The sequence below is a fragment of the Cyanistes caeruleus genome, chromosome 15 (genome assembly GCF_971803275.1).
Source record: "Cyanistes caeruleus chromosome 15, bCyaCae1.hap1.1, whole genome shotgun sequence".
In the NCBI taxonomy this organism is placed as follows: Eukaryota; Metazoa; Chordata; class Aves; order Passeriformes; family Paridae; genus Cyanistes; species Cyanistes caeruleus.
Genome location: NC_141715.1, coordinates 18,247,706 through 18,271,129, shown reverse-complemented (window position 1 = coordinate 18,271,129; position 23,424 = coordinate 18,247,706). Strand labels below are relative to the sequence as shown.

The 23,424-nt window shown below is 40.2% G+C and overlaps 1 protein-coding gene across 3 annotated transcripts in view; it reads left to right on the top strand.

The window, feature by feature from the left end:
• The window catches only part of KCNIP1 (potassium voltage-gated channel interacting protein 1), a 226,951-nt gene that overhangs the window by 43,457 nt on the left and 160,070 nt on the right, over positions 1-23,424 (top strand). The window contains exon 1 of one of the 3 annotated variants that reach the window (XM_023936173.2): positions 15,534-15,983. The exons of the other annotated variants lie outside the window; for them this stretch is intronic. Within the exon in view, the coding sequence (XP_023791941.1) occupies positions 15,923-15,983 (61 nt within the window). The 5' untranslated portion in view covers positions 15,534-15,922. Of the gene's footprint in view, positions 1-15,533; positions 15,984-23,424 lie in introns of those variants that run through there. 3 annotated transcript variants of the gene reach the window in all.

Here is a 23,424-nt window from a genome sequence, read left to right as displayed (position 1 = left end):
GTAAGGATATGTCTCATCTGGAGAAGGCAAGATAACTCCAACAGGCAAGACAATGGGAGGATCAAGCTGTGGAAAACAGGCTATTATCAGCAGCAGGAAATGGAGAGTAAACTGTTACCAAAAAGCCGGTACCAGGATGTTGGCAAGGGGGAAAGATATGAAGCCCATCTGCTCTCTGAGGAAGTATAAGGGGCCTGGACTCTTATCAACAAGTGACCATCTGCAGCAGAAAGGAAACCAAACTCCAAAATAATACTGACCAGCTAGAATAACGATAACCAGCAAAAATTATGCTGACCAGCAGAAAATAACATGATCTAAGAAGGTGGAACCAGGGAGGGGACATGCTTGAATATGCATTAACCTCTCACAGCAAAGATGGGATAAAAAGGACACTCCTGAGATACCAGGTGTGTTCCTGGCAACCCACCAGGGCACCCGGCCGTTTTAACCCTTTGCTTTATTTCTTTTGTCTCCTAATTGTCTTTTGTTTATATAAAATTATTTTTATAATTTATTAAGTGAATCAGGTTTTTAAGACTGGTATTATGTCATGTGGCCAAACTGTTTTTCAGTCAATTTTTGCAACTTTTGTAAAGTTTAGTAAAACTGTTAATGTTGTGTGAGCATTTGCTTTCCCTTTTGTAAATCAAGTAAAGAAGAGTAAATCAAGTGAAGAAGAAAATTTTGTTTTTAAGAGATGGCTGTGTTTAAGCAACAGATTATCTATTTATGTATTTTAGTATTACTTTATTTAAAAGCTCATAATCCAGACAAAGTATCTGGCCACAGTAGATCAGATTTTTCTGAAGAAAGATTCTAATAAGTTTATTTGCATCACAAATAACTTTTGTCTGGTTATTTCATATTTTATTGCTTGAAACAAATAGCAGCACTGCTTGTGTTGACGCAAGAGTTGCCGAGATGCTCAAATCTTTGCATGAACATTTTGGTATGTTCTGAGATTATTTTCTTGACTTTATGAGGTCACTTTGACTATTCAAAGGATTATATAAATCTGAACTTCCATTATTCCAATCCTTTGTTCACAGCTCCATCAGAACTTTGGAATAGTTTCTCAGAAGTAACTTATGTGAGAGCCATAGTAATTGAGGTCAAAGGAGCCATATGTTTGATGAACAGCAGGCTAGGAGCTGTGTTAAGTGGTCAGCATCCATCTGGAGATGAGGTTTTATCACTGAATAATTAGCTGTGCACTTGCCTCTGATGGTCATTGTTTTGTAAAAGAGGCTTCTGCCTTCTGAATGGACTTCAGCAGTTTTTCCTTCTAAAAATGGTTTTGAAGAGCTCCTTTTTTATTTTGTGAAGTTTTTTTTTCCTACTCTTGGCAGCTAGCTAGTTTGGGGGCAGGGAGAGGTTTTGATTAAAAACTCGGTGAACACACATCATTCTGTGTGAGGACTTCTGGCTCCCTGCGAGCTGGTGCAGCTGAGAGAGGATAAACTACCATATTCTTTATCATCATATTGTTCTTCCATAAGGGAAACAGGTTGATGGTTTGTAGGTAAGGCAAGATTCATGCATTCTTTTGCATGTTGCCAGGACAGTGGGGACAAGAGAAGGCACATGCCTGCCTTTGTGGTGGGGTTATCTACATGTGTGATCTCGATGCAGCTCGTTCAAAGCCTTCCTGTAACTAAAGCTGATTTTTTTTCATTTTAGCTTGTGTATCTCATGTGCCAAACATCAGACATAGTTTATCTGTCTTACCATTCTTCATGTAATGTGACTTGGTCTCTCAAACAAAATATATTGCTCATCTGTCCTGGCTGAAGTGGAGGTGTGGGCATACGTGTGTGCATATGAAGTTAGACAAAATTTATAAGTTTTTTCTGCTTTGTTGTTTCTGTGGGAATTGCAAGGGGAGAAACAAGAGAAAATATGTTGCACTGCAGTACATGTACACATGTACTTCAATGCTGGAAATTTTTAATTTGGCAAAAATCATGGGCTTGTTTAACTAGTCCTGATACCAAACGATTTTTGTGTTTTATGTATTTTTCATATGCTCGGCTCTGTAAACTATTATTGTATAATTTCTTAGTTAATTCCAGTGCTTCTCCTATCCTGTTAGACAAACACATTGCTGGAATCCAGTTCTAATCTTGCTTTTTCAGTGAACCAAGGCCATTTCAGTTTCCCATGTATTTAGACATAAGCTATGTGTGGCAATCAGCAAAGGGGAGGCTTCAGTAGGGGGCTGAGCAAAAAAGGTGAATGACTTCACTAACTGTATTTTAATTGGGGATTCTTGTCAATTATGCTAATTTGCTAATTATAAAACTTTATATAACTTACAAAAGTGTCAAAGCCTTTTATCATGTGTGCACTCTGCCATAAGTGCACCTGGAGGACCTTCAGTAAGTTGTAACTGCTTTTTATAGTTTTATCATTTTATAATTTTTCATTATTTTATCATTTTTTATCTTGTTTGTTTTTTATTTTAGGGCTGATAAGGCATTAGTCTAATGAAAAAGGTATATTTGTGTATTGTACAGCTTTATGTTCAAGCATGCTTTGTATCCTGTTAGCCTGCTGTTCACTGCCTGTTTTTCTCTTAGTCTTCTTTTTATATTCCCTGAAGTTTTCTCAGTAATAGGATGCCAAACTTTCAGTTTATGTAATGTTCTTCATGTTCCAACTTTAATTCCTGCTAACTTATTTTATACTTGGTAAGCACATAATATGCCTGTTTTGCCTTAGGAAATCTTAATCTCAGAAAATTTTGGTCTTGAAAATTACCTCCTGAATGAAGGAGCTGGGCAGCTGTTGAGGTGAAATTGAGGTGAATGAGATAATATGCCATCGAACAGTTGCTTTTTGTAACACTCAGAGTGAGTAAATAATGTGAGCTTCAGGACAGATATATCTTTCTTAGAGTGACAGAATAAATTGTGCTATACATTTCCAAAAGATAATTTTTACATTAGATATTTATTCCTGTAGTAACAGTGACAGGTGCGAAGCAAAATCAAATCCCTTCTTTCTTTCCCAATCCAGTCTACCGTCTTTCACAAACAATTGTTCATGAAGTTCTAGTTACTAAGGTTCTTTGAGGGGCTATTAAAAATCACCTCTTGCATCTTATGGTAGTGAAATGTGAAGCTTGCCCAACAGGCACTGCTTGAGCTGTATCTATGCAAATACTCCAAAGAGAAGTCTTCTTATATATCCAGTCATTTCCCATAAACTTTTCAGAGCTACAAGGCAGTAGATTTCTATATATTAATCCAAATAGAATTCTTAAATAAGACAATGCAATCAAGTAAAAATAAATGTAATGGCTTATGTTTAATATTCTTGTTAGAATCCTTACAAATCAGGCAGAAACATTAGGAAAAATTGATTAAGCATATGTCAGTAATAAATAATAAAAGTAATGAATAGTAGAAGTCTGGATTACATCCAAGTCAGGTCATAACTGATTAATATGAGCAGCTGGATATGTGTCTTCCCTGAATTCTGATGGTTTTTGGACTTTGCTTATACCATTGTAGGATCCATACTCGTATATTTCAAAACGTAAGTCAAGCTTTTGTGGAAATTGATGCAAAAGTATTTGTTAGCGTATTTTAACAGCCTGGATACTACTTATCAAAACTGGAGCCAGCTCTATATGCCAGGAGCAGCTGAGTTGTTTTTCTGATGGCAGTGAAGGTGTTACCTGCAGCTTCCTTCATTGGCTGCTGGTGATTAAACTTGTAATAACCACAAGAAGATTTTAATTACATTTGATCTTTCTAGGCCTTTTTTATATTAAGTGAACTTTTAAAAAGCCATGATCATCTTCCATAGAACTAAAAATGAATTGAAATTCTGCCATGCAATTTTAAGCTGACATTTTGGTAATTACAGAGAAGAAGGTACATAAAAATAATATTCCAGCTGTACCAGGGCCCAAGGCCATCTTTGTGCAGTGCACTCATGTTAGACCGCTGCAAGTGGGCAGTTCCTTACAGAGCCTTGTTGCAGGAATACCCATGGCCAGAAAGGAGAGGAGAATCTGGGGTGAAGGGATGAAGGACAGAAATACCTTTAGCAAAGCTGTGGCTACACTTTGGAGCTAGGCTGTGGGCTAAGTAGTGTGAGTCCTCCTGAATTTTATCCTGAGTTACCATATCAAATACAAAGGCTGTAGCTTTTGTCATTGTTATTCTGGTTCTAAAGTGTTTTGATTTCTATCGAGAGTTATTCTGAGATAAATGTATCAGACTCAGCAATATCCTCTGCTGTTCCACTGTTTCTGTATGTGAACGGCACTTACCTTGTACCAGCATGGACTAAATTTAAGACATAAAAGAAACTAACCGTGTCAGGATATTTATTAATAGGACATTAGTGACATATTGCAGTATCTTGGGTGAAATTTTTTGTAATGCTAGCTAAATTCACAAACTGTTTGCAAATATGACTGACTTTGAGAAATGTCAGAAAAGTTTTAGTCATGAATTCTGCTCTCCTGAGAAGAATGAGATGCAGTAATTTCAGCGAGGAAGAACACAACATATTTTAGCGTCCTTGTCTAAGACTGCAAGGTGGTTTCTGTTGATATCTCACCCACAAAAGTATACCCTACACTCAAGCTAATTGTGCTGTCCAAAGTCTCTAATGTAAATACAGGATAAAATTTACATTGCCCACATTTTTGGCTGCTGGATTCTTAGAACTGATGAATTTCCAGATTTCTTTGCTTAGGTGTTGCTCCGAGATGTGATTAGTTAGTTGTTAGTCATACCCTGTTGGCTTTGCAGTTTGCTTCTACCTTGTTTTGCAAGCCCTGAAGATGATGTGTTAGCAGTTACTCAGGGAGACAACATTTTCTGTAGGTCTGGTGTTTTAGTTTTTTGTTCGGTTTTTTTTCTTTTAAGGGATAATTCACTGACGGCTGGATGGCTGGATATGCAGCTTTCCTTGTTTTGGAGGTTGATAATGTGCCAGACCTGCACTCCGCCAGTGTTAGGCTTTGTTATTCCTCAGCTTCCACTCGTCTGAAATATTTTTTATATATTTTTATGTTTTATAAACATAACACCTTCAGATTTGTTTTTCAGGAGTTTTCAACTGGATTCTAGAGCCAAGACCCTTGGTAAATATTGGGTTCATGATGCACCAGTTAAAAATGCAGGTCTAGGCTGCTTGTTGCCTAATCATGCCTGAGAAGATGCCAGTGGGATCCAACAACCCCAGGATGGCTGGCTGGTACAGTCTTAGTGTGTATGTTTGTGTTGCATACTTATGCCATAAGCGTAAGGGTTCTGTCAGCATTCACCATATGCAGTGGCTGCTCCTGTCTTCCTTTTAGTAGGTCTTTTACTATGAGAGTGACAGATCTTGGGACTGTCTTTACCCTCTGAAAATAGATTAAAAGGTTAGAACATTAAGATTAAAAGGTTAAAAGCAAACTGATGTCCAGAGTCCTAAGTATCCCACCTTAATAAGAGCATTATACAAAATGCTCCCACATAACTGAATCTAAAGTAGAACATTATCCATGGGTCTCAGAAAGTCAAGGGCCTGCTGGCTGTGTGCTTCTGATGATGGCTGCTCCATCCCCCTCACCTGAACTTCTGGTACAGCTGGGTCCCCAAGAAGCTGAACTATTTTTTTGCATCTGTTAATATTTAATAAGCTAAAGGGATTGTTACCTAGCTGAAAGCTGATGCCATAAAGACAAAAGCATAGAAGAGACAACCTGTCAAGTCTAGTAGAATAGTATCATGAGGTTAGATGAAGTGTTTCTTACTTTATGACAGATTATCACAGAGATAAATGTAAGCTTGATTTGTGTGAACATGGCATGCTTTGTTGTTGTCATTTGTGTGGTGAAGAAAGCAAGGTGCTGTCTGTGATTTGCTTATTCAGACTTTCAGCTTGGGTTGGATAAGTGGTATGAGTCATAATCCAAGAGAGGACTGCTTTACTGAAAGGCAAGTTGAAGAGAAAGCAAGTAACAAGTTTAAACACATGTAAGCAAAGTTAACAGCCCTTGTGCAGCAGCAGTGTTGCTCTATTGGATATGTTAATCCCAGCATTCCTGGACCTGGAAAGGTCTTTAACTCATAATAAACAAATACAGATACTTTGGAATTCAGCAGTAAGTTCTAATGCTGTAGAAAAGACAAATTATGTTGGTCTGCTGTAGTAGTTTTTTCAATAACTCATCATCATAGAATAAATATGGGCTACAGCACTTAACTAGGCTGTGGGAAAGTTATATTACTGGCAGAAAAAATGAAAACAAATTACTAATTATAGTGAACAAGTGTGGTACATCTGAAGCTGCATATTATGTACCTCAAAATAGTGATAAACCTGTGATAGAACATCTAGTTCAAGTCTTTCCATGTCCCAAAGGAATCAATTAGAAAATATTAGAACCAAAATAACTCTTTGAATTCTTTGGAGTCACCATCATTAAACAGAAAGTGAGAGTGAATATTTAATTAACATATGCAATCAGGCTGGAAAATACAGGCTGTTAAAACTTTACTGCTGGTCAAGACTGTATTCACTGGAAAGTTATGTGTTTCTGCTTGGCAGTCCTTCAAATTCAGCCCCCCAAAAGACCTTTGGGAAGGTTTGGGAGAGTGAAGACATATCAGATGCAATTACAAAATAAATCAGAAGATTGAAAAGCAAGACTGAGGGCAGTGTAGGAGAAGGCTGCAAAGCAAAGCTGAAGGGAGAAAATACTGAAGAAAAAGTTTAAAAGCTTGAAATTTTTTCAGGCACCAAAGGAACGAGAGGTCACTGAAAAATTCAACAGGACTTCAAAAGGACAAAAGCAGCATACATTTCTCAGATTTGACGAGTTCTCAGGTTCAGTGCTCATGCTCACCTTGCTGGAGGTCAGACACCACCTTGATAGAAGCCTGACACAAGGAGGAGAGGAAATGCTGGATGAAATTTTGCTCACTTAAGATTGGCCAAAATGTAATGAGCCCGTGATGCCTCACAGTGTTCCAGGAAGATAACTCTGGTGAAGTGATGCTTTGTTAACTGTAAGCAGGCCAAGAATCAAATAATTAAATAAAAAATGTAAGATTTGTCTTTGACTGTGTTCTCACTCTGCATCTTAATCCAGTATTTCACGTGTTTTTACATTTGTGGGAAAAACTGATTGTGAGACTAAAGTCAAAGCCTGGGTGTAACAAACCTCTCAGTTATTTTATTTATCTTGCTCATCATCCCATGTGATGCCCTACAGCTCAGCCTGGTGTTCCTTCCTTCCACTGCTTTGGAACCTGTTGAATTCCAGTTTCATTCCTGTTTGAGTTTGGACACAGAGTGTAACTGAGTCACAGTGAACACTGGCAGTATGGACTTGAGGTAGCATTAGACCTCATCGTCTAGATTAAGCCCCAGGTAAAGTTAGTGTCAAATATTTGGATGCTGATTAGTGAAGGAGGAAAGATTTGGTATTGCTGCATGTGAAATACACAGTATTCATCCACAAAGCAGAATTTATCTAAAATTGCTTCACATTTGTTGCTTGTAATGGTTTGCTTGTTTATTGAGTTTGTTTTCTAGAGCTGGACCCTTTCCATTCCCAGCTTCTGAGCTGTGCTGAGCATCTTGCAGAGTCAGGGCATATAAGCTCTTTGTGGAAAACATCTCTTCTCAGCAATAGTTAATCCTCTGTTCTTGTAGGCCATGAATCTCTGTAACTTCATTTAGTCATCCAGTGGAGAGATTTGTTGCTCATCACCAGAGCAGCAAGTGGCTTCTCAGGTTTATCTAAGACATGGCACAGTATATTTTACACATTCCTTTAAAAATGTTATTAATGTTGGATTGAGTGTAGTGGTGGGACAATTTCAAATGTATATGCTGCCACTGATCTCCTTTGCTGCTATCTGGACCAGTCATTTTCATGTGTGAATACTTACCTTATGCTAATCCATGCCTTGTTAATATATTATGTATCAATTTACATAAACAAGGTTGTTGAATGCTGTAATTTAAATGCTAGGTGCAGCTTTTTTGCCTGTGACAGGAAGGTATGAAAAATAATAGTAATAAATATTTGCAATAAAGAAACAACAGAGAAATTGCTTTGGAATGGCTCTATAACAACCAGAACACAAGTCCTGGTGTTTTAGAGTGATTTAGAGTGCATCAGTTCTCTAAGAATCATGCATTTACTGGCAGAAAAGTTTGTGTATTTGTGAAAGTAAAATAAATTAAATTATCAGGAATACTTTTAATTATTTTTTTTCCTGCTGCTGCAAAATGAATCAAGTTGTAGCTTTGTAACATCAATCCCATGAAGTTGACTTGTGAGTCAGAGATGAGTGGCAAAGCCCCTTTTGACTTGGCTCTTATTTCAAATGGAGAATTCCAGCATAGGTCAGGCTTAGCCCTAGCACAAGCGCTTCTTTGGTATCAGCTCAGGGCAGGAAGAAGTGCCTCTGGGATCTGTTCATTATGCAGACTCCCAGCTAGCCAGGTAAAACTTCTATTTCAACTTCAACTTGAAGACTCCTTCTGGCCTTTTGGGCTAGGAGCTGACTTGTGCATAGATGTTGGGCAACACTAGGAAGATGCAGCCATGTGAGCTGACCTGTGTTCACTGTCTGGAACTGTGAGCAGTTGTGAGGGTGAGCCTGCAGCTGGATGTATACATGTATTTTTTTATATCCAGTTTCTCGAACAATGGCTATACATGTGTTTAGGTACATGTTAGGTATGTGACAAAGCATAATCTAAATTTCAGTTTGGAATCTGAGTCTTCAGATAAATGGCAGCAAGGAGAAAAATAGTCAGGAGGTTCAGCATTGTATAAAAAATGTACAATCAGGAGGCTCCCAGTAATGTGTATTTAGAGTGAATTTTAAAGATTTCTGCTCAAAAAAATAGAGAATATGCTCAATTTTTGTGTAGCACTTTCTCAAATTTCAGTAATTTATGAAATTATCATTGTGACTTTCCTCAGAATTTAGCCTAGTGGAACAGGGCTGATCCTGATGTAACAGGGATTTCTTTTCTTGCTACACCTATTTTTCCATCTCTTCCCAAGTCATTGGCAACAATTCCTAGTTATTGCAGGACAATGTTTTGTTTAGATTTCCAGGCCTATATTAGAAGGCTGGGAAAAGTCAGTGTAGTAGATGATTTATTTTAAGAGGTCAGGTGAGACTTAGGTTTAAATACCCACACCAGGGACAGATAACTTTATTTGTGTTTTTACTTCTGTATCTTGCAGAAGTGAAACCAGTGACACCACAAAGATCAGAAGCAGTGAATCTTCATTCCCTTTTTTTCTCTCTGATGTTCTTCAGTGCATTTGGAGAGTTCATTATTTTTCCATGTGAAAGGTCAGGGCGATATTACTCTTTCTCATTTAGACTCATTAAAGAGAAAATAGTATGCATTTTAGGTTTTGAAATGGTAACATAGTCTGAATGTCATAGGGGAGAATGGCTTCATGGATAATGCTGTTCTGTGTTTGTCACATTGGGGTTTGCAGCTTTAGTTTAAACTTGACATCTTCCTGTCTCTCTATGCCCCCATTCATACACAAACTTACTTGCAATTTGTGGCTGTGCTGGAGGGTGGGTTGCTGCATCCAGGGGCTTCTATAAATTGGGGAGGGTAAAGGTACATGCAGAGCAGCACTGGTAGGTGCTCCTCTGCCCTGGAGACCTGCAGAACCTTCTGCCCACCCCTGAGCCAACCTGAATCCTGTAAATTCCTTAGGGCTGCTTTATTCCAGGGCTTTTTCCACTGGATTAATGAAATCTTACTGATAATCTTCATGAGAGAGGATTGCAGAAGATTTGTTTCATGTAAATTGACTATTAATTTTTTTGCTGTTGCTTTGGCAAGAATGAAATCTAAACCAAGGAGTAAGTCTGCTGCAGATGCCAACTGGAGGGAATCTGAAAAAAAACCAAGAACTGACTGGAATTTACTGATTTGCATGTAACTTCTCAGAAATTATTAATTGACTTCATGCAAAAGCTGCCAGTCTGTAGTCTAGGTACTTAATGTGGGCTCCATGGTATGGCAGTGGTTTGTGTAGATTTTGTTTCACTGAGAGGCACACCAGTGACACCCTGCTCCTCTGCAAAAATTAAAAAATTCCATACTGTGCAGATTAGTAGCAGGATTTTACTGAGGAGGGATCTAGGGAATGTTAATCAATTACCCATTTTCTAGTATATAAGTAAAACACTGACTCCCCCACAAGAAATCCAAACAGGTCAGACAGCAGCTGGAAGCCCTGTGAATGTTGTGGTAGATATCTGGTTTGCTGAAGGAAGATAAATATCCTGTCTCGGTGCCCATGCAGTCTGTGCGTCAAAATGAGTATCATGTAACAAGTAACAGAACTGGTACACTACTTGCACTAATCTAAGTATAGCTCAACTTCTTGTACTCCTGGAAATACCTTCTGGATGCCAATAAGAGGAGGGGTAAACAGCAAAAACAATACATTTTCTGCATGTGTGAAAAGCACTTGATAGACAAGAGACAATTTTTGTTCCTCTTGTCCATATATATCTGTTTGGGGAGTGTGCATGAGGTGTGGGAATATTTGACTGACCTCTGTGTGTATGTGAAATTGGCACAGCTCCCTGAAGTGTGTGGTGAGCTGCTCCTGCCTGCAGCTGAGGGTTTGGCCCTGGTAGTACATCAGGGAGGCTGCTTCCCTGTCAGCACTTCTGTGCCGGAGAGATAAGCATGGTTTGCTCAACTCACAGAATTATATTCTATAGAAGGTTTGGACTGGAAGGGACTTTAAAGACCATCTTGTTCCTCCACCATGTCATGGGCTGGGACACCTTCCACTAGACAGGTTGCTTCAAGCCCCATCCAACCTGGTCTGGAACTTGCATTTTAAAGGTGATGTATTACAAAAAGTTGATGCTCAGTCTTGAAGATACCCTCAAATGAGTAAATGAAAAGTAGTGCAGACATTCTGATTGAATATATGCAGTTGAGTTTGCTTTAGCTGGTTTATTTCACACATTTGTGCATTGCCAGCAGTGCCAGTAGTGCCAAAATGTGTCTCGGAGATGTCTTCACTCTTCCATTGGTACATCTTGAAATGGAGTATTTTTAATTAGTTATTAACTCCAGAGGATATCTGGAATGGTGTATTGAACAGAATTTGAAAATATCTGCCACCAATAATGTGATGTAGGGAGCACTTCAGCAGTAAGATAAAAGTTGTTATATAATTGTAACTGTAGTAATTCATTCCACCAGCTAGCACAAGAGGAATAGAATACATCCCTTTTATTGGAAGCATTCTTCATCTGCTGTGACCTTAATGTGAATTCTCTCACAAAAATAAAGATGGAGTTACAGATGGAAATACTCACTGGTACTGCTGAGAGACTCATATTACAGAGACGCTGCATCTATTCCCCAAAAAAGGTGATTTTCTGCAAAATGCAGAAATCTCCAGATTTGTCAAGATTTTTGAGTGTCTTAACAGTATATTTTTCACATCATATCTTTGTAGCTTTATATAGTTCTCTCATGTAGGAACACAGCTAAATCTTGATAAAAACTGGTTTAAGAAACAAATTTTTCTTCCAAAACCTTTTTCCCCAAAAAGAATGCTGTTTTCGTTTAGTCAGATTTGGCTCCCATTAAGATTTCAGGATTTCATGTCTTCAAAAGATTTATTGTAAATGTCAGTGATTTTAACAGCTTGGGAGCTACGTGAAATGATTTTTTTTTTTTGTGTAACCCAGTGTAGAACAAACCTTGTTTTGTCCCATGGGTCTCATGGGAAGGAGGTTTCAGTTTGTAGATCACACTATTACGCTACCTTCTCAGTCATCCCCAGTCCCACTGTCCCACTTTATTTACATTACTTGTATATATATATATATATATATATATATAGTGGTGATCTTTATGCTACAATTTAGTCTTTGTTTTAATTTGGTGAATGACTTCAGCGTACTGACTGGCAGAAATGTCACAGACCTTATGGTTTCCATCGGGATGATGGAATTTCCCATTGTTGTTTGCATAGATACTGATAAACAACTGCCCTTGAGCTTGGTCTTGTATGGAATTGCTGTAGTTGTAGCAAGGTATCAGGTACAATCTGGTTTTGGTTGGATATTCAGGGCAGATATCACATCTGAACTTCAAAGCCTGTTTATGTCCACTCTGAAGCAAAGTCTGCTCCATCCTGCACAGATGTAGTGTAGCGCAATTCACAATAATGATGAAGCAAAATACTCCCAGGAGATCTGCTAGACTGATGTTAATGTACTGAGGTGCCCCTTTGTGTCAGAACCAAGCTCTGAATTTACTGCAGGCAGGCTTACAGGCACATCATCAGTACATCCCTGATGTACTTTTGGTCCTCTTTTAGCATCTCTTAGGCAGGATGCTGACTCAGATACCTACATAGCTACAATTGTGCATTTCACCATCACAGTCAGAGCTCAGGCAGCTTCTTATATCTAAAGGAAATAGTCTGAAAATATTCATCTCCTCAGATAAAGGATGTCCACCAGCACTTGTTACATCTCAAAGTGTTCTCTCCCAGATTGATATATTTGAATGATCGTCTTTTGAGGAAAGACAGTTCCTGCCTGCTGTGGCAAATACTCTAGTTTTTTAGTGCTTACAATGCCTCTGTTCCTCTGAGGTCTTGGTTTTCAGCTGTGAAGGAAATTGTCTGCTTTTTGAACTGGGGATTTGTAATTCTGTGCTCATCTGCCTAAGCACAGACATGAGCCCTCCTCTCATCACCATTCTTGTATATTTGAGTCATAAATATAAAAATGTGTGTAACTGCTTATCCCCATAATTTCTTTGGGACCTGTAAATACTGATTTTCAGCCAAGATAGAGCTTTTACTTCTTTCAAGTTTCAGAGAAAACTGAATATTTGCATTTGCCCTTTGCCTTCATATGCCATGCTGTTTCAAGTAAACAACAGTGCAGCATTAGGGGTGCAATTTTGTCTTCCCAAATTACTTCCTTCTTGGCTATCTCACCATATGGACAGCCTGATCTGTCACTCCCAGACTGAGCTCAGTTTTTGCATGGCTGAGATCCAACTGATGTCAAAAGGAATCCTGAAGCCAGCTACTTTCAAGGTAGTTTTTGATGTAAGGAGTTTGTAGGCAGGTGGGGTCTGTCTCTTCTTCCAAGTAACAAGAGGAATAGGCCTCAAGAGGAGGTGTAGGTTGGGTATTAAGAAAAATTCCTTCACCAAAAAGATGGTCAAACACTGGCAGAGGCTACCCAGGGTAGTGGGACAGTCGCCATTCCTGGAGATATTTAAAAGATGTGTAGATAGGATACTTGAGAAAATGGGTGACTGGTGGCCTTGTGTGAGAGAGTGGAAAGAGTGATGTCTCAAGACATTTTGGGATGCATGTGTGTGGGGCAGGAGCAGGTCAGGCCTTGCCCTGGTGAGGCAGTGCCCTGCCTGGTACATCCCACAGTGGCTGCCAATCTGTGGCACACTGGATGCAATGCCCCACACCCAATCCCTGGAGCCCCAGCACAGCTCCTGAGTGGCCAAGTGACCAGAAGCCCCAAGTGGGGGAAGGGCTAAGGGGCATTCATATGTCTTGACCCTACCTCCTCTTGGAATTTCTGTCAGAACACCACTGCAACCCAGGAACTGGTAGCTATATATGTATTTTTCTATACCTCTTCTGTCTTTCTCTCTTTCTCCTAATTCCCTCTTATTGGATTTTTTGAGTAATTTAGAATCAAAAGGGCTTAAAGTTTGCTAAGTTGAATGGGGCCAGTTCTTTGAGAACTGTTTTGTATTGATTGAATGTTGCACTAAACCTTTTGCCAAAGTTCCTCAATTTTCTGAAGTTGCCAGTAAAGTTCTTTTTGTTATTTTGATCTCTTGAGAATATCATCAGCACTTCTCCCGTGCATCTAACTCAATGTATATGAACAACCAAAAACCCTTTTAAAATCCTCATCAACCAAGTAGTCTGGGGCCTTACACCTTGGCAACATTTGACTTCTGCTAGTGACATTTTGCCTAGATTGAAGATTCTAGTTTTGATATCTTGGAGATATTGGCTGTAGCCTGTGTTCACTCTCCAGCCTTTGTTGAATGCACTAGTCCCAAGAATAGTGATTTTCCACATGTGCACTGTAGCCTATGTAATATTTTGCTCTGTAAATGCAAATAAAATATTAATAAAATAATAAAGATAAATATTTTAATTTTAAAAAGCTTAAGAATATCACACAGCTCTTCAGTACCTGGTGCAGATCAACGTAGTCTGAGGGACCCCCATCTGGAACTGGATGGCTGGGGAAGCAGGGGCAATGGGACCTCAGCTATGCCAGCCTAGGGAAAGGAGTGGGGGCTGAATGGAAAGCAGGGGATGTTGCACAAACCAGGATAGGCTCCTTCTGATGTGACAAAGGCCTCTGTGTGCCCCCAGTCTTGGGCAATAACCTGCAAACTGATGTGTTTCGTTTCAGGACTTGGGTATTTAAACAGTACCTTCCCCCAGCTATTTCTCACAAAAAGTTCAATTGATGTGTTTTGAGTTATAAAACAAGAAAAAGACAAATTATTTTGTGCAATGCCTTCTTCAACTAGAAATTGAGGGGAAGATCTTTGCAGGTGTACACTAAGGATGCAAATATACTTATGCATGGGAAGATGCATGTGAAGATGCTGGCAGCGGGTGAGTAGCAGGTAAGGCAGGGTTGTACCTCCAGGGACACCAGCATTTAGGGAGCTTGGATTTGCATCTGAGGGAATCTACTGCAAAGTTAGAGGAAAGTTGAGGAAACTTGTTGAGACAAGGTGATTTTTTCTGTGGTGAATTTCTTCTGAAAAAGACAGTATTTTTACACATGCTGCCCTCAGTCACCATGTGCAGGTAGCAAGTTAATTTGGGTTCTGAGGCCTGCCTCAGTGTATTTAACTCCTCCTGTACCTGAGCATTTGTTATTTCACCTTCTGAAGAAACATAACCTGATGTCTAGCTAATTTTTTGAAATATGACAGAACTGAAAAAATGCTGGGAATTTCTCTACCTCCTCCTAGCCATTCACTGTTTGTTGAGTTTTGTTTCAACAGTTTTTTGGTTCAATATGCTTGAAAAGGATGTGCACATACATACTTGCCATAAAAATAATTGTCTTACATGTGTTTCTGGTGTGTGAGAAAAGATATGAAGGAAAAGGATTGCGGTGAAATTTTCTGTTTCCTCCCCTTGAACTTAGTAATTTTCCTCTGACTTTTCTGCTTGAGAAGACTGTTGGAAATTGCTGCTTTCTACCTTTCTGTCAGACTCTTAATTAGCAGGAGCACACAGCCTGCGCAGCTGTGGCTTTGATGCCTTGCTCACTATTACTTCCTACTCAGAAGATTTCCATTCATTCCGAGTTGGTATCCAGCCCAAAGCCCTGACTTCCCCCCGAGACCCTCAGCATGTCTACAGGGCTCCAGTTTAGTATTCACTGGAAGAGCTGCTCTGATGCTCCCTCGCTAGACCTACAGGCTGCTGGTTGGAGCCATAAGGGAACGGGAGGAAGAATTAGCCTGTGTGTTTATGTGGCTGTGCTCCAGTAAATATTTTGATGCATCTGCTGCCAGCTCTGGTCTGAGGGAATATACCTAGCATTTAAATTTTGATGGGGAGCTGTTTTGAATAATAACAGTGCAGCCGGCTGTGAGTCAGTGCATGTGTGTTGACTTAAAAAAAACCCTCAAAGCTTAACGCTTGCTGAATGCCGAGCTGCAGTGCTTTGCTTTTTTCCCTCCTCCTCCTTCCTTCTTTTCTTTCTTGTCTGGACTTCCTCTGTTTTGTTTTGTTCTTGGGGGCATTTCACATAGATTTTGTTCGCCGTCAGTGGAGGGGTGGGGTAAGAGGAATAGAAAAAAAAATCAGCCAAAATAAATCCTCCCGAAAAACTCACGAGTAGCTTTTGCAATGGGTGCTGTCATGGGTACGTTCTCTTCTCTACAAACGAAACAAAGAAGACCATCAAAAGGTAAGACCTCCTGTTATGCTTTTCCCATCCCTTTGGTTTATTTGCTGTGGGAGACATTTGCCTGGGAAGGGAGGAGAAAATTAACATGTGCCACTTGCAAGTAACCTGGCAATGTTTTTGTGAGGGGTAATTTGCAGAGGAGAGTGGGATTGCTAGGTGGTGGAGAAAACATGTGGGCATGAGGAAATTGCTGTAGAGGGGCTTGGAGGTTGAAAAGAATCTGAAATACTGTAATCCTTCATGCAGGCATGTATGAAGAGAAGCTCAGTGGCTTCATATGCAGAGCACTTGCAGAAGAGACGTGTTTATTTCCAAATCCCATGCTGCATAAACCCTTTGAAGAGGGAATAAAATATAAATATACAGCAAATTCTTCTCAATACCTTTGGGTTTCTGTCTCAGGGAGTATTGTTAGAATCAGTGTTGCATATTCAGTAGTTCAACACCAAACATGCAGTACTAATGATGTGTTTTATAAAGATTAGCAAGAGGGGAAAGAATTAGGATTTTTTTTAAAGAAGGAGAGAAGCAGAAGCTCATGAAAAATGAGAAAGTAGGCAGCAGTTCCAGGGGTTTTAATCCTTAAATCCATAAATGTTGCCTCTAAATGCTGATTTTTCAGGGGGTCTGGTTTGTGTAGTATTTGCTTGAGCGTCACTCAATTTTCTTCAGGGTTAATTCAAAAATTCCAGGGTGTTGCTGAGCAGAAAGTTGAAAACACTGTCAGAGGTTGTCAGAATGAATATTGTTTAGAAGACAAAAGGAAAAGCTCTATAACTTTGGCAATATTTGTGCTATTTGGAAATATTCCCTGCCTGAACCTCTGCATTTTACAGTCTCTTGGTGTTTCTAGGGATGTCTCTATTTCCACTGGATCAGTAGCTCAGTTCATATATATGCTTTTGAACTGCAAGTTGGTATAGATTTTCTTGCAATTTAAGTTGAAAACTGTCTTAGGAAATATCAAACACCAATTAATCATGCAAAAGAGAAGTGGGCAAGGGATGGGAGGAGATTTGTTTGTGGCAAGTTCGTGAGCAGGAGTAAAAGTCTGTGTTCCTGATACCTGTAGGGTAACGTTTTATGTTAGAGTGTGTGTACAAGGTTTACAGTTCACCTTTCTGTGTTATTGTAATGCCCCTATGATCGTGTGGTTGTTTGGGACATGTATGATATTACTTAAAATGTAAGAATATCTGTGTAACTGCCTAAGCACTGAGCTACACCTGAAGCTGAGAGACTTATGTTTAGGCACTGCAGTACACAAGAACTGAACAGGATGTGCTGAGCATGGTGGCTGCTGTGACACCAAGGGGTGTCCTGTCCACCTGCCAGAAACCTGGGGTCTAATTTCCACTAAATGTAGGTAATTTGTGGCTGAACATATCCATTCTCTGTGACTGTTGTCTTGTGGTTGGGTCCACACTCCAGTGGATGCAAGCCTTTGCTTTTTGTTGGCGGTCACCTGCAGTAAAAATCCAGGGTATGGTCACACATTTTAACTTTCACAATGGAATTCGATCTTGCTGATGCTTGCTGGCAGTGGTTGTTCAGCTGTATTTATCAAAACCTGTGTTCCCAGAGTTATGTCCTCTTGGCTCTGATGTGTTATCTGTGTGGTTTGCTGGTGTGTTTTACACTGACAGTTAGCACTTCACCTTGTGAGCAGTGAAACGCTAATGTGTGCTGGGCTTGAATACAATCTGAAATTGTTCTTTGTCTGTGAGTTAAATAGATAGCCACCACTACATGATGGACTGACTCCTTCGTGCTGTCCACACATTCCCTTGGCATCTCCTCCAGCCCTCAACCATCCTGGTGGCCTCTACCAGACCATGCTCTACCATATTCTAGTCTGTCTTGGTCTGGGGAGTCCCAAATTGGCCCCAGAACTCTGGCTGTGCTTGCTCAAGTGTTGAGCAGAGAGAAAGGATCATTTGTCCCAGTGTTGGTGCAGCTTGATGTGGGGCTTCTCTGCCAGAGGGCAGCTGGCTAGTGGTGCCTGGGTGCCACTGCTCCATTGGTTATTGCTAAGTTTATCTTAGATTGAGTATTTATTTTATTTTTATTTTTACTATATTTTTTGGTTTATTTTATTTTATTACTAGGTTTTCACATTATTATATATTAATTATTGTATTTATCTATGTGTTTATCTTAATATTTCAGGACTTTATGTAGTAGTTAAATACAGCTAGTAAAACAAGGGCCTGGAGAAATAGTTGTAACAACAGTTTTAACAGTTGTAATCCACACCTCTACAAATGCTCTCTCATGGTGGTAAGTATGTGCTCCTCCAAGTAGAGCGGCTCGCACCAGTGTCTGAAGCTCTGATTCTCTGGTGTAATAAAGTAAAAAACCAAAAAAAGCAGTGTTTCAAGAATAGGTAAAATAAACAGGTCATGTCTAAAGTGAGGAGGTTCCAGAGATCAGTTAATACCAGGAAGGCCATGGTGGGTCAGAGAAGAGTGGGTGCAAGTGGCCCATGCTTAACCCCTCCAGCTTCAGCACATGACACAGCTCTGCCTGTGCCGCTCACCCTCATGTCCTCCTTGGCTGGGTCTGGGGTGTTGGCAGTGGCATTGGGGGCTGGTTTGGTTATTCCATCTGTGAGTAGCAAGGCTGGAGAGGATGTATTAGCACTGTTCAAGAATACAAGCTCAAATTGCTTGTTCTAATGAAAATGGGGGGCCTGAATCAATAAAGGCTGGAGTGACACAGAAATTGTCAAGTGGAGAGCAGTGGCCCATCAAGCATGAGCCCTTGTCTCTGGGAGAGGACAGCATTGTGCATTTGTACAAGAGGACATCATTCACTTGGCTCAAACGTGAAAACTTAATCCAATATAATTAGGCATTTTGTGTTGGTAGGCTGGGAGCCACATGTCCTGTTCTGCAGGATAAAGATTTCTGCCTCTTAGACTTCCAGTCCTATCACAAAGCTGCAGAAGCTTTCCCTGTTCACTGAAGTGTCCCAGACAGTCCATGAGATTTGTGCTGTTCGCTTTGGGAGTGGCTCGGGGCAGTTCTATCTATTATTTGTACATTTCATTAGGAACTTTTTCTTGTTGGGATTCTTGTCTGCCTTTTCCAGCATTCTGAGTTAACCTACTAAAAGATAATACTTCTTTTCACCATGTTCACTTCACTTATATGTCAGACAGCATTCCTGGGATGTTGGTGGAGCCTAGCTGAGGTCCTGGAGACAAGCTGACAGTAAGCCAGCAGCAAAGGTGGCTGGTGGTCTGCTGGGTTGTGCCTGGCAGAGCTTCTCCAGCAGGCTGAGGGACATGATGCTCCTTCTCTGTGCTGCACTGATGGCTGCACTCTGTGCAACACAGTGCTGTGTCTGGTGCTGGGCTCCCCAGGATGGAAGAGACGAGGACCTACTAAGCTGAGTCTACTGAGGGACTATGGTGAATATGAAGCAATTGGAGCATTTGAAATACAGGGAGAAGTTAAGAGAGCTAGGATTGTCCAGCCTGCAGCAGAGGAGGCTCAGGGAAGTCTCAGTCAAGGTGTATGAATATCTGAGTGGGGTGAGTGGGGGTAGAGGAGATGGAGGCAGGCTCTTCTCCTTGGTGCCCAGGGACTGGTCAAGGGGGAATGGGCACAAACTGAAATAAAAGAAATTCCACTTGAGCATAAGGAAAAAAAAAATATTACTGTGAGGGTGACTGAACACTGAAAGAGACGCCACAGAGGGTCTGTGGAGTGTCCAAGCTTGGAGGTACTCAAAGCTCAAGTGAATGAAGTCCCAGGCCATAGCTAACCTTGAAGAGGGAACTTGAGGTCCCATCCATCCTTATGTACCCTCTGGTTCTGGGTACTACTGGGTATTACTGTCACTTTTAAAACTCTAAAGATGCAGGGACTTGAGGTATTGGGATCAGGAAGTAACATTCAAAGCTCATTATGAACCAAATGCCAACAAAGCTGACTGTTTGGTCCTCTCTAGTATATTAGTAGTTAGTGCTTATATAGATGGTTGAGATGGACTTGAGACTATCATGCTGCTTGTATATTCTCCTGCAAACATAAGCAATAAATCAATAAATGAGGGGAAAAAAACCCCATCAAAACCACAACACTAAAAAGCAGAGGGCCAGCACAGTAGATAATGCACACTACTACTGCATCTCTGATTTCAACCAGATGCAGAAATAGAAATTTCTTATGTTTTTACAGCCTGCATTCAATCTTGATCAAATTTGTGACTAGAATCAGCCATTTCCATATTTGCCATGGAAACGTGTGGATTAGCAGATTGTTGAAGCAGGGGGAATTTCTAGTTTTGACTGCTTTCTCTACCCCTGAGTTCTTTTGTTTGTTCTCTAAATATGCACTCACCCCTACCTCCCCTAGTGAAATATAACTTGAATATTTCTCTATACCTGAATTTTGTTTGGATTAGAGCTACAGGCTATGACCTTGACAGCAGCAGCAAGCTACACCATTTTCAGTTGGTAATCTGACTCTCTTAAATGTGAGTAACCATGTTTTGATCAAAGACCACCCAAACCTAACCTAACAAGAGGAATCTGGCACAGTTGTTTAATTTTGCTTGAACTGACATCAGAAATTCACTTTGCTTAAAATGTCAATTGTGTGATTTTTATTGTGAGTAATTTCTAGGCTTTATATTGAAATGGCTTATTGTCCAAAATTATCAGATTTTGTGCCTGAACAGCTGTATTTTCAAGTGGTTTACTAACCAGGAAGCCAACTCTGCTAGACTTCACAGTCAGATTGAACATCAGATTGCCCTGAGTGCCTAATGTTCCTGGGTCATGACTGTGCCCTTTCAGTTCCCTGTGCTAGAACAACCTGCTTCTCTGCTCAAAAGGTGAAAAAGTGATTCAGTAGTGTTTCAAGGAAAGGGCCTTTTTCAGTCTTAGTACAGCCATGGAATGGAGATGATAGATTTGAGCAGGGAAGCTGCCTCATTATTCAGTTTGCCCAGTACATACTGTTGCAAAAGAAAAAGCTTTGAAAGCTCCCCTTCTCTTGTTTCTTTCTGCTCCTCAAAAAAACTTGACAGCTTGCCACTGTCATGAATGAATGCATACGTTCTAAAGATTCAGACTGTGCTCTGGGTATTTTCTGAATGGCGATTAGTGCTCACCTATTTTCCTTCTAGAACAATTATTTTTCCCCCTGGTTGGAGACCTGAGCAGGTGCTAGAGAGAATGGAAGAAATGGCTGACTTGGTTTCTCCTGGCTGTGCCCAAGAGGGAGCATTTGGCACTGACACTTGTCTTTCTCTCCCTAGTCTTGTCTGATTGTTGTCCAATACAGCATGGCAGGTCAAGTCCACAGTTGTCTGCCTGCACTGAAAACTGAGGATATGACAAGCAGGTTTTTCAAGGGAATTGCTTTTGTAGAGAGTGTACAGAACAATACTCGGCAACAAAACTGTTTGGTGTAAGCACTCAAATCAGAAATTGTAGCGACCAATGAGTGCATGTCAGAACATGCCTGTATGCATGAAGCATTTTGGTTTCTCTGAAGTGCAGAGAGGTGTGTGGGAGGCTGCTCGCTGTCACAGCAGCCAAACATCCCAGCCACCTGGCTGACGTACCTGTGAGTGGCGCAGAGGTGAGGGAGCTGTTTGTCCCCGGCTTCCCTGTGTCCTACCAACCTCTGGTTCATCTCAGTGTGTTGTTAGAGGTGACCAGGACATACCAACTCATGACTGCTTCCATTCCCCACTTCTCCACCTTTCAGCCAAAATTTCTTTCGCTCCTAAGAAACTGCTAGCTCTAAATTTCTTCCTTTGCCTTCAAGTGACTCCTGGCAGTGAGGCAGTGATCTCAAAAAGCTGGTCTTAAGAGTTGATAGCAATGATAAAATAAAAATAAGCTATGTGAGTCCCCGATTGCTTCCCACAGGCATACAGCTCCTGCCTGAAATGCTGCAGTCAGACACATCTTGGAGGTTTGGAATAAAACAAAATGGATGGAGGAAAGTACACTATCAAGTGTTGTGACATTAGCATACATGTGTGCGGATTTCCTGCCCATGGGTACAAGTACTGTGTGCTTCCGTGCATGCAGCATGTCCAGGCAGAGCCATGAAATCCCACCACAAAGAAAAGAGGGCATCAGAGATCAGCTCTGCTGGCCAGTGCTTTGAAATTTCTTTTTTTCCCACAATAATTCAAAAGAGTAAATCAGAAAATACTTTCTAACTTTTAACTTTCAGTCTTGGTAATATTCCTTATAACATATAACATTAAATAACAGCTTTTATCATCACTACCTCTTCCTGTGTGCATTACTGGATAGCTGATGTTTGGAATGGGTGCTAGGAAACAGTTGGATTTTTTGCAACTGAAAATATTTAAAGCTGTAGATGTGAAGAGTTTCAAACAATACACTGCAGAAGTTTTAAACAATTCCTAGCTTTACAGCTGTTAATGTCACCAAATATATAAATGAGATTCAGTAAGGGTTGTAAAATTTTCTGAAGAAAAAATTGAAGTAAAAAGCAGGGTCAGGTAAACCAAAGCAAGTTATGAAGTCATTCTGATTTTAGTGAAATGCAAGAGGAAAATAAAAATTATTGATTTCTCCAGTTACAAACGCCTGGTCAAATAGTTTATTTTCATATTTATTTAAGCTTTGTTAAAAAGACTGAAGATTTACAAACTTTTCAAACATGGATTTTTTTTTTTAGCTAAAATGTTTCATTATTCAAAATTGTTATTAATTGTAATTATTCCCAGAATCTTTCCAAATTAAATGAATTTGTGGCTTATAATTTGTTGTAGTTTTAGACGTGAAGGCGTGTGACTGTGACTTCCTTGCAGTGGGTGACAGACTTGAGTGATAAGTGTTGTGTCTCTTTAATCAAAAACATTACCCAGAGAATGTCACGGCACAGAGATGCATAAAGTTTGAGTACCTGCTCAGGGTCTCTGTGTCCTGGCTATATATAAGGTAAGAGCCTTCTGCATTTCACTGAGAGGCATTTTCCAGCAGGCGCAGAGTGCTCTGGGTACCTCATGCCATCTCTGCAGGAAGGGACCCAATGGCCTTGGGTATCAACTAGGAAATCCAGGTAACAGCTGTATGGTAGCACAGCAGCATTTTTAACCAAAATATATTTAGGATTCCAAGCAAGGTATTTTTTTTTTTCCTTTGATTTTTTTGAGATGGCAGAGGGAAGGGAATAACTATTTTTATAAGATGGTTTGCAAATGAAAAATTATTAAAAGTGCAAACTGCATCCATGTTTTCAAAAGAGGCAAGTCAAAACTGAAGGCAGCTGTGTCCAGATGTCTCCAGTTTGTGTTTGTGGCTGTCACTGTCAGGTGATGTCTGTTGGGACTGAAAAGCATATAGACAGTGGCCAGTTCATCTCTACCTTACTTCTGCCAGCACTGCTCAGTGCAGAGAGGCAATAAAGACTTTGAACAAAGCACAGTACAATTGATAGAG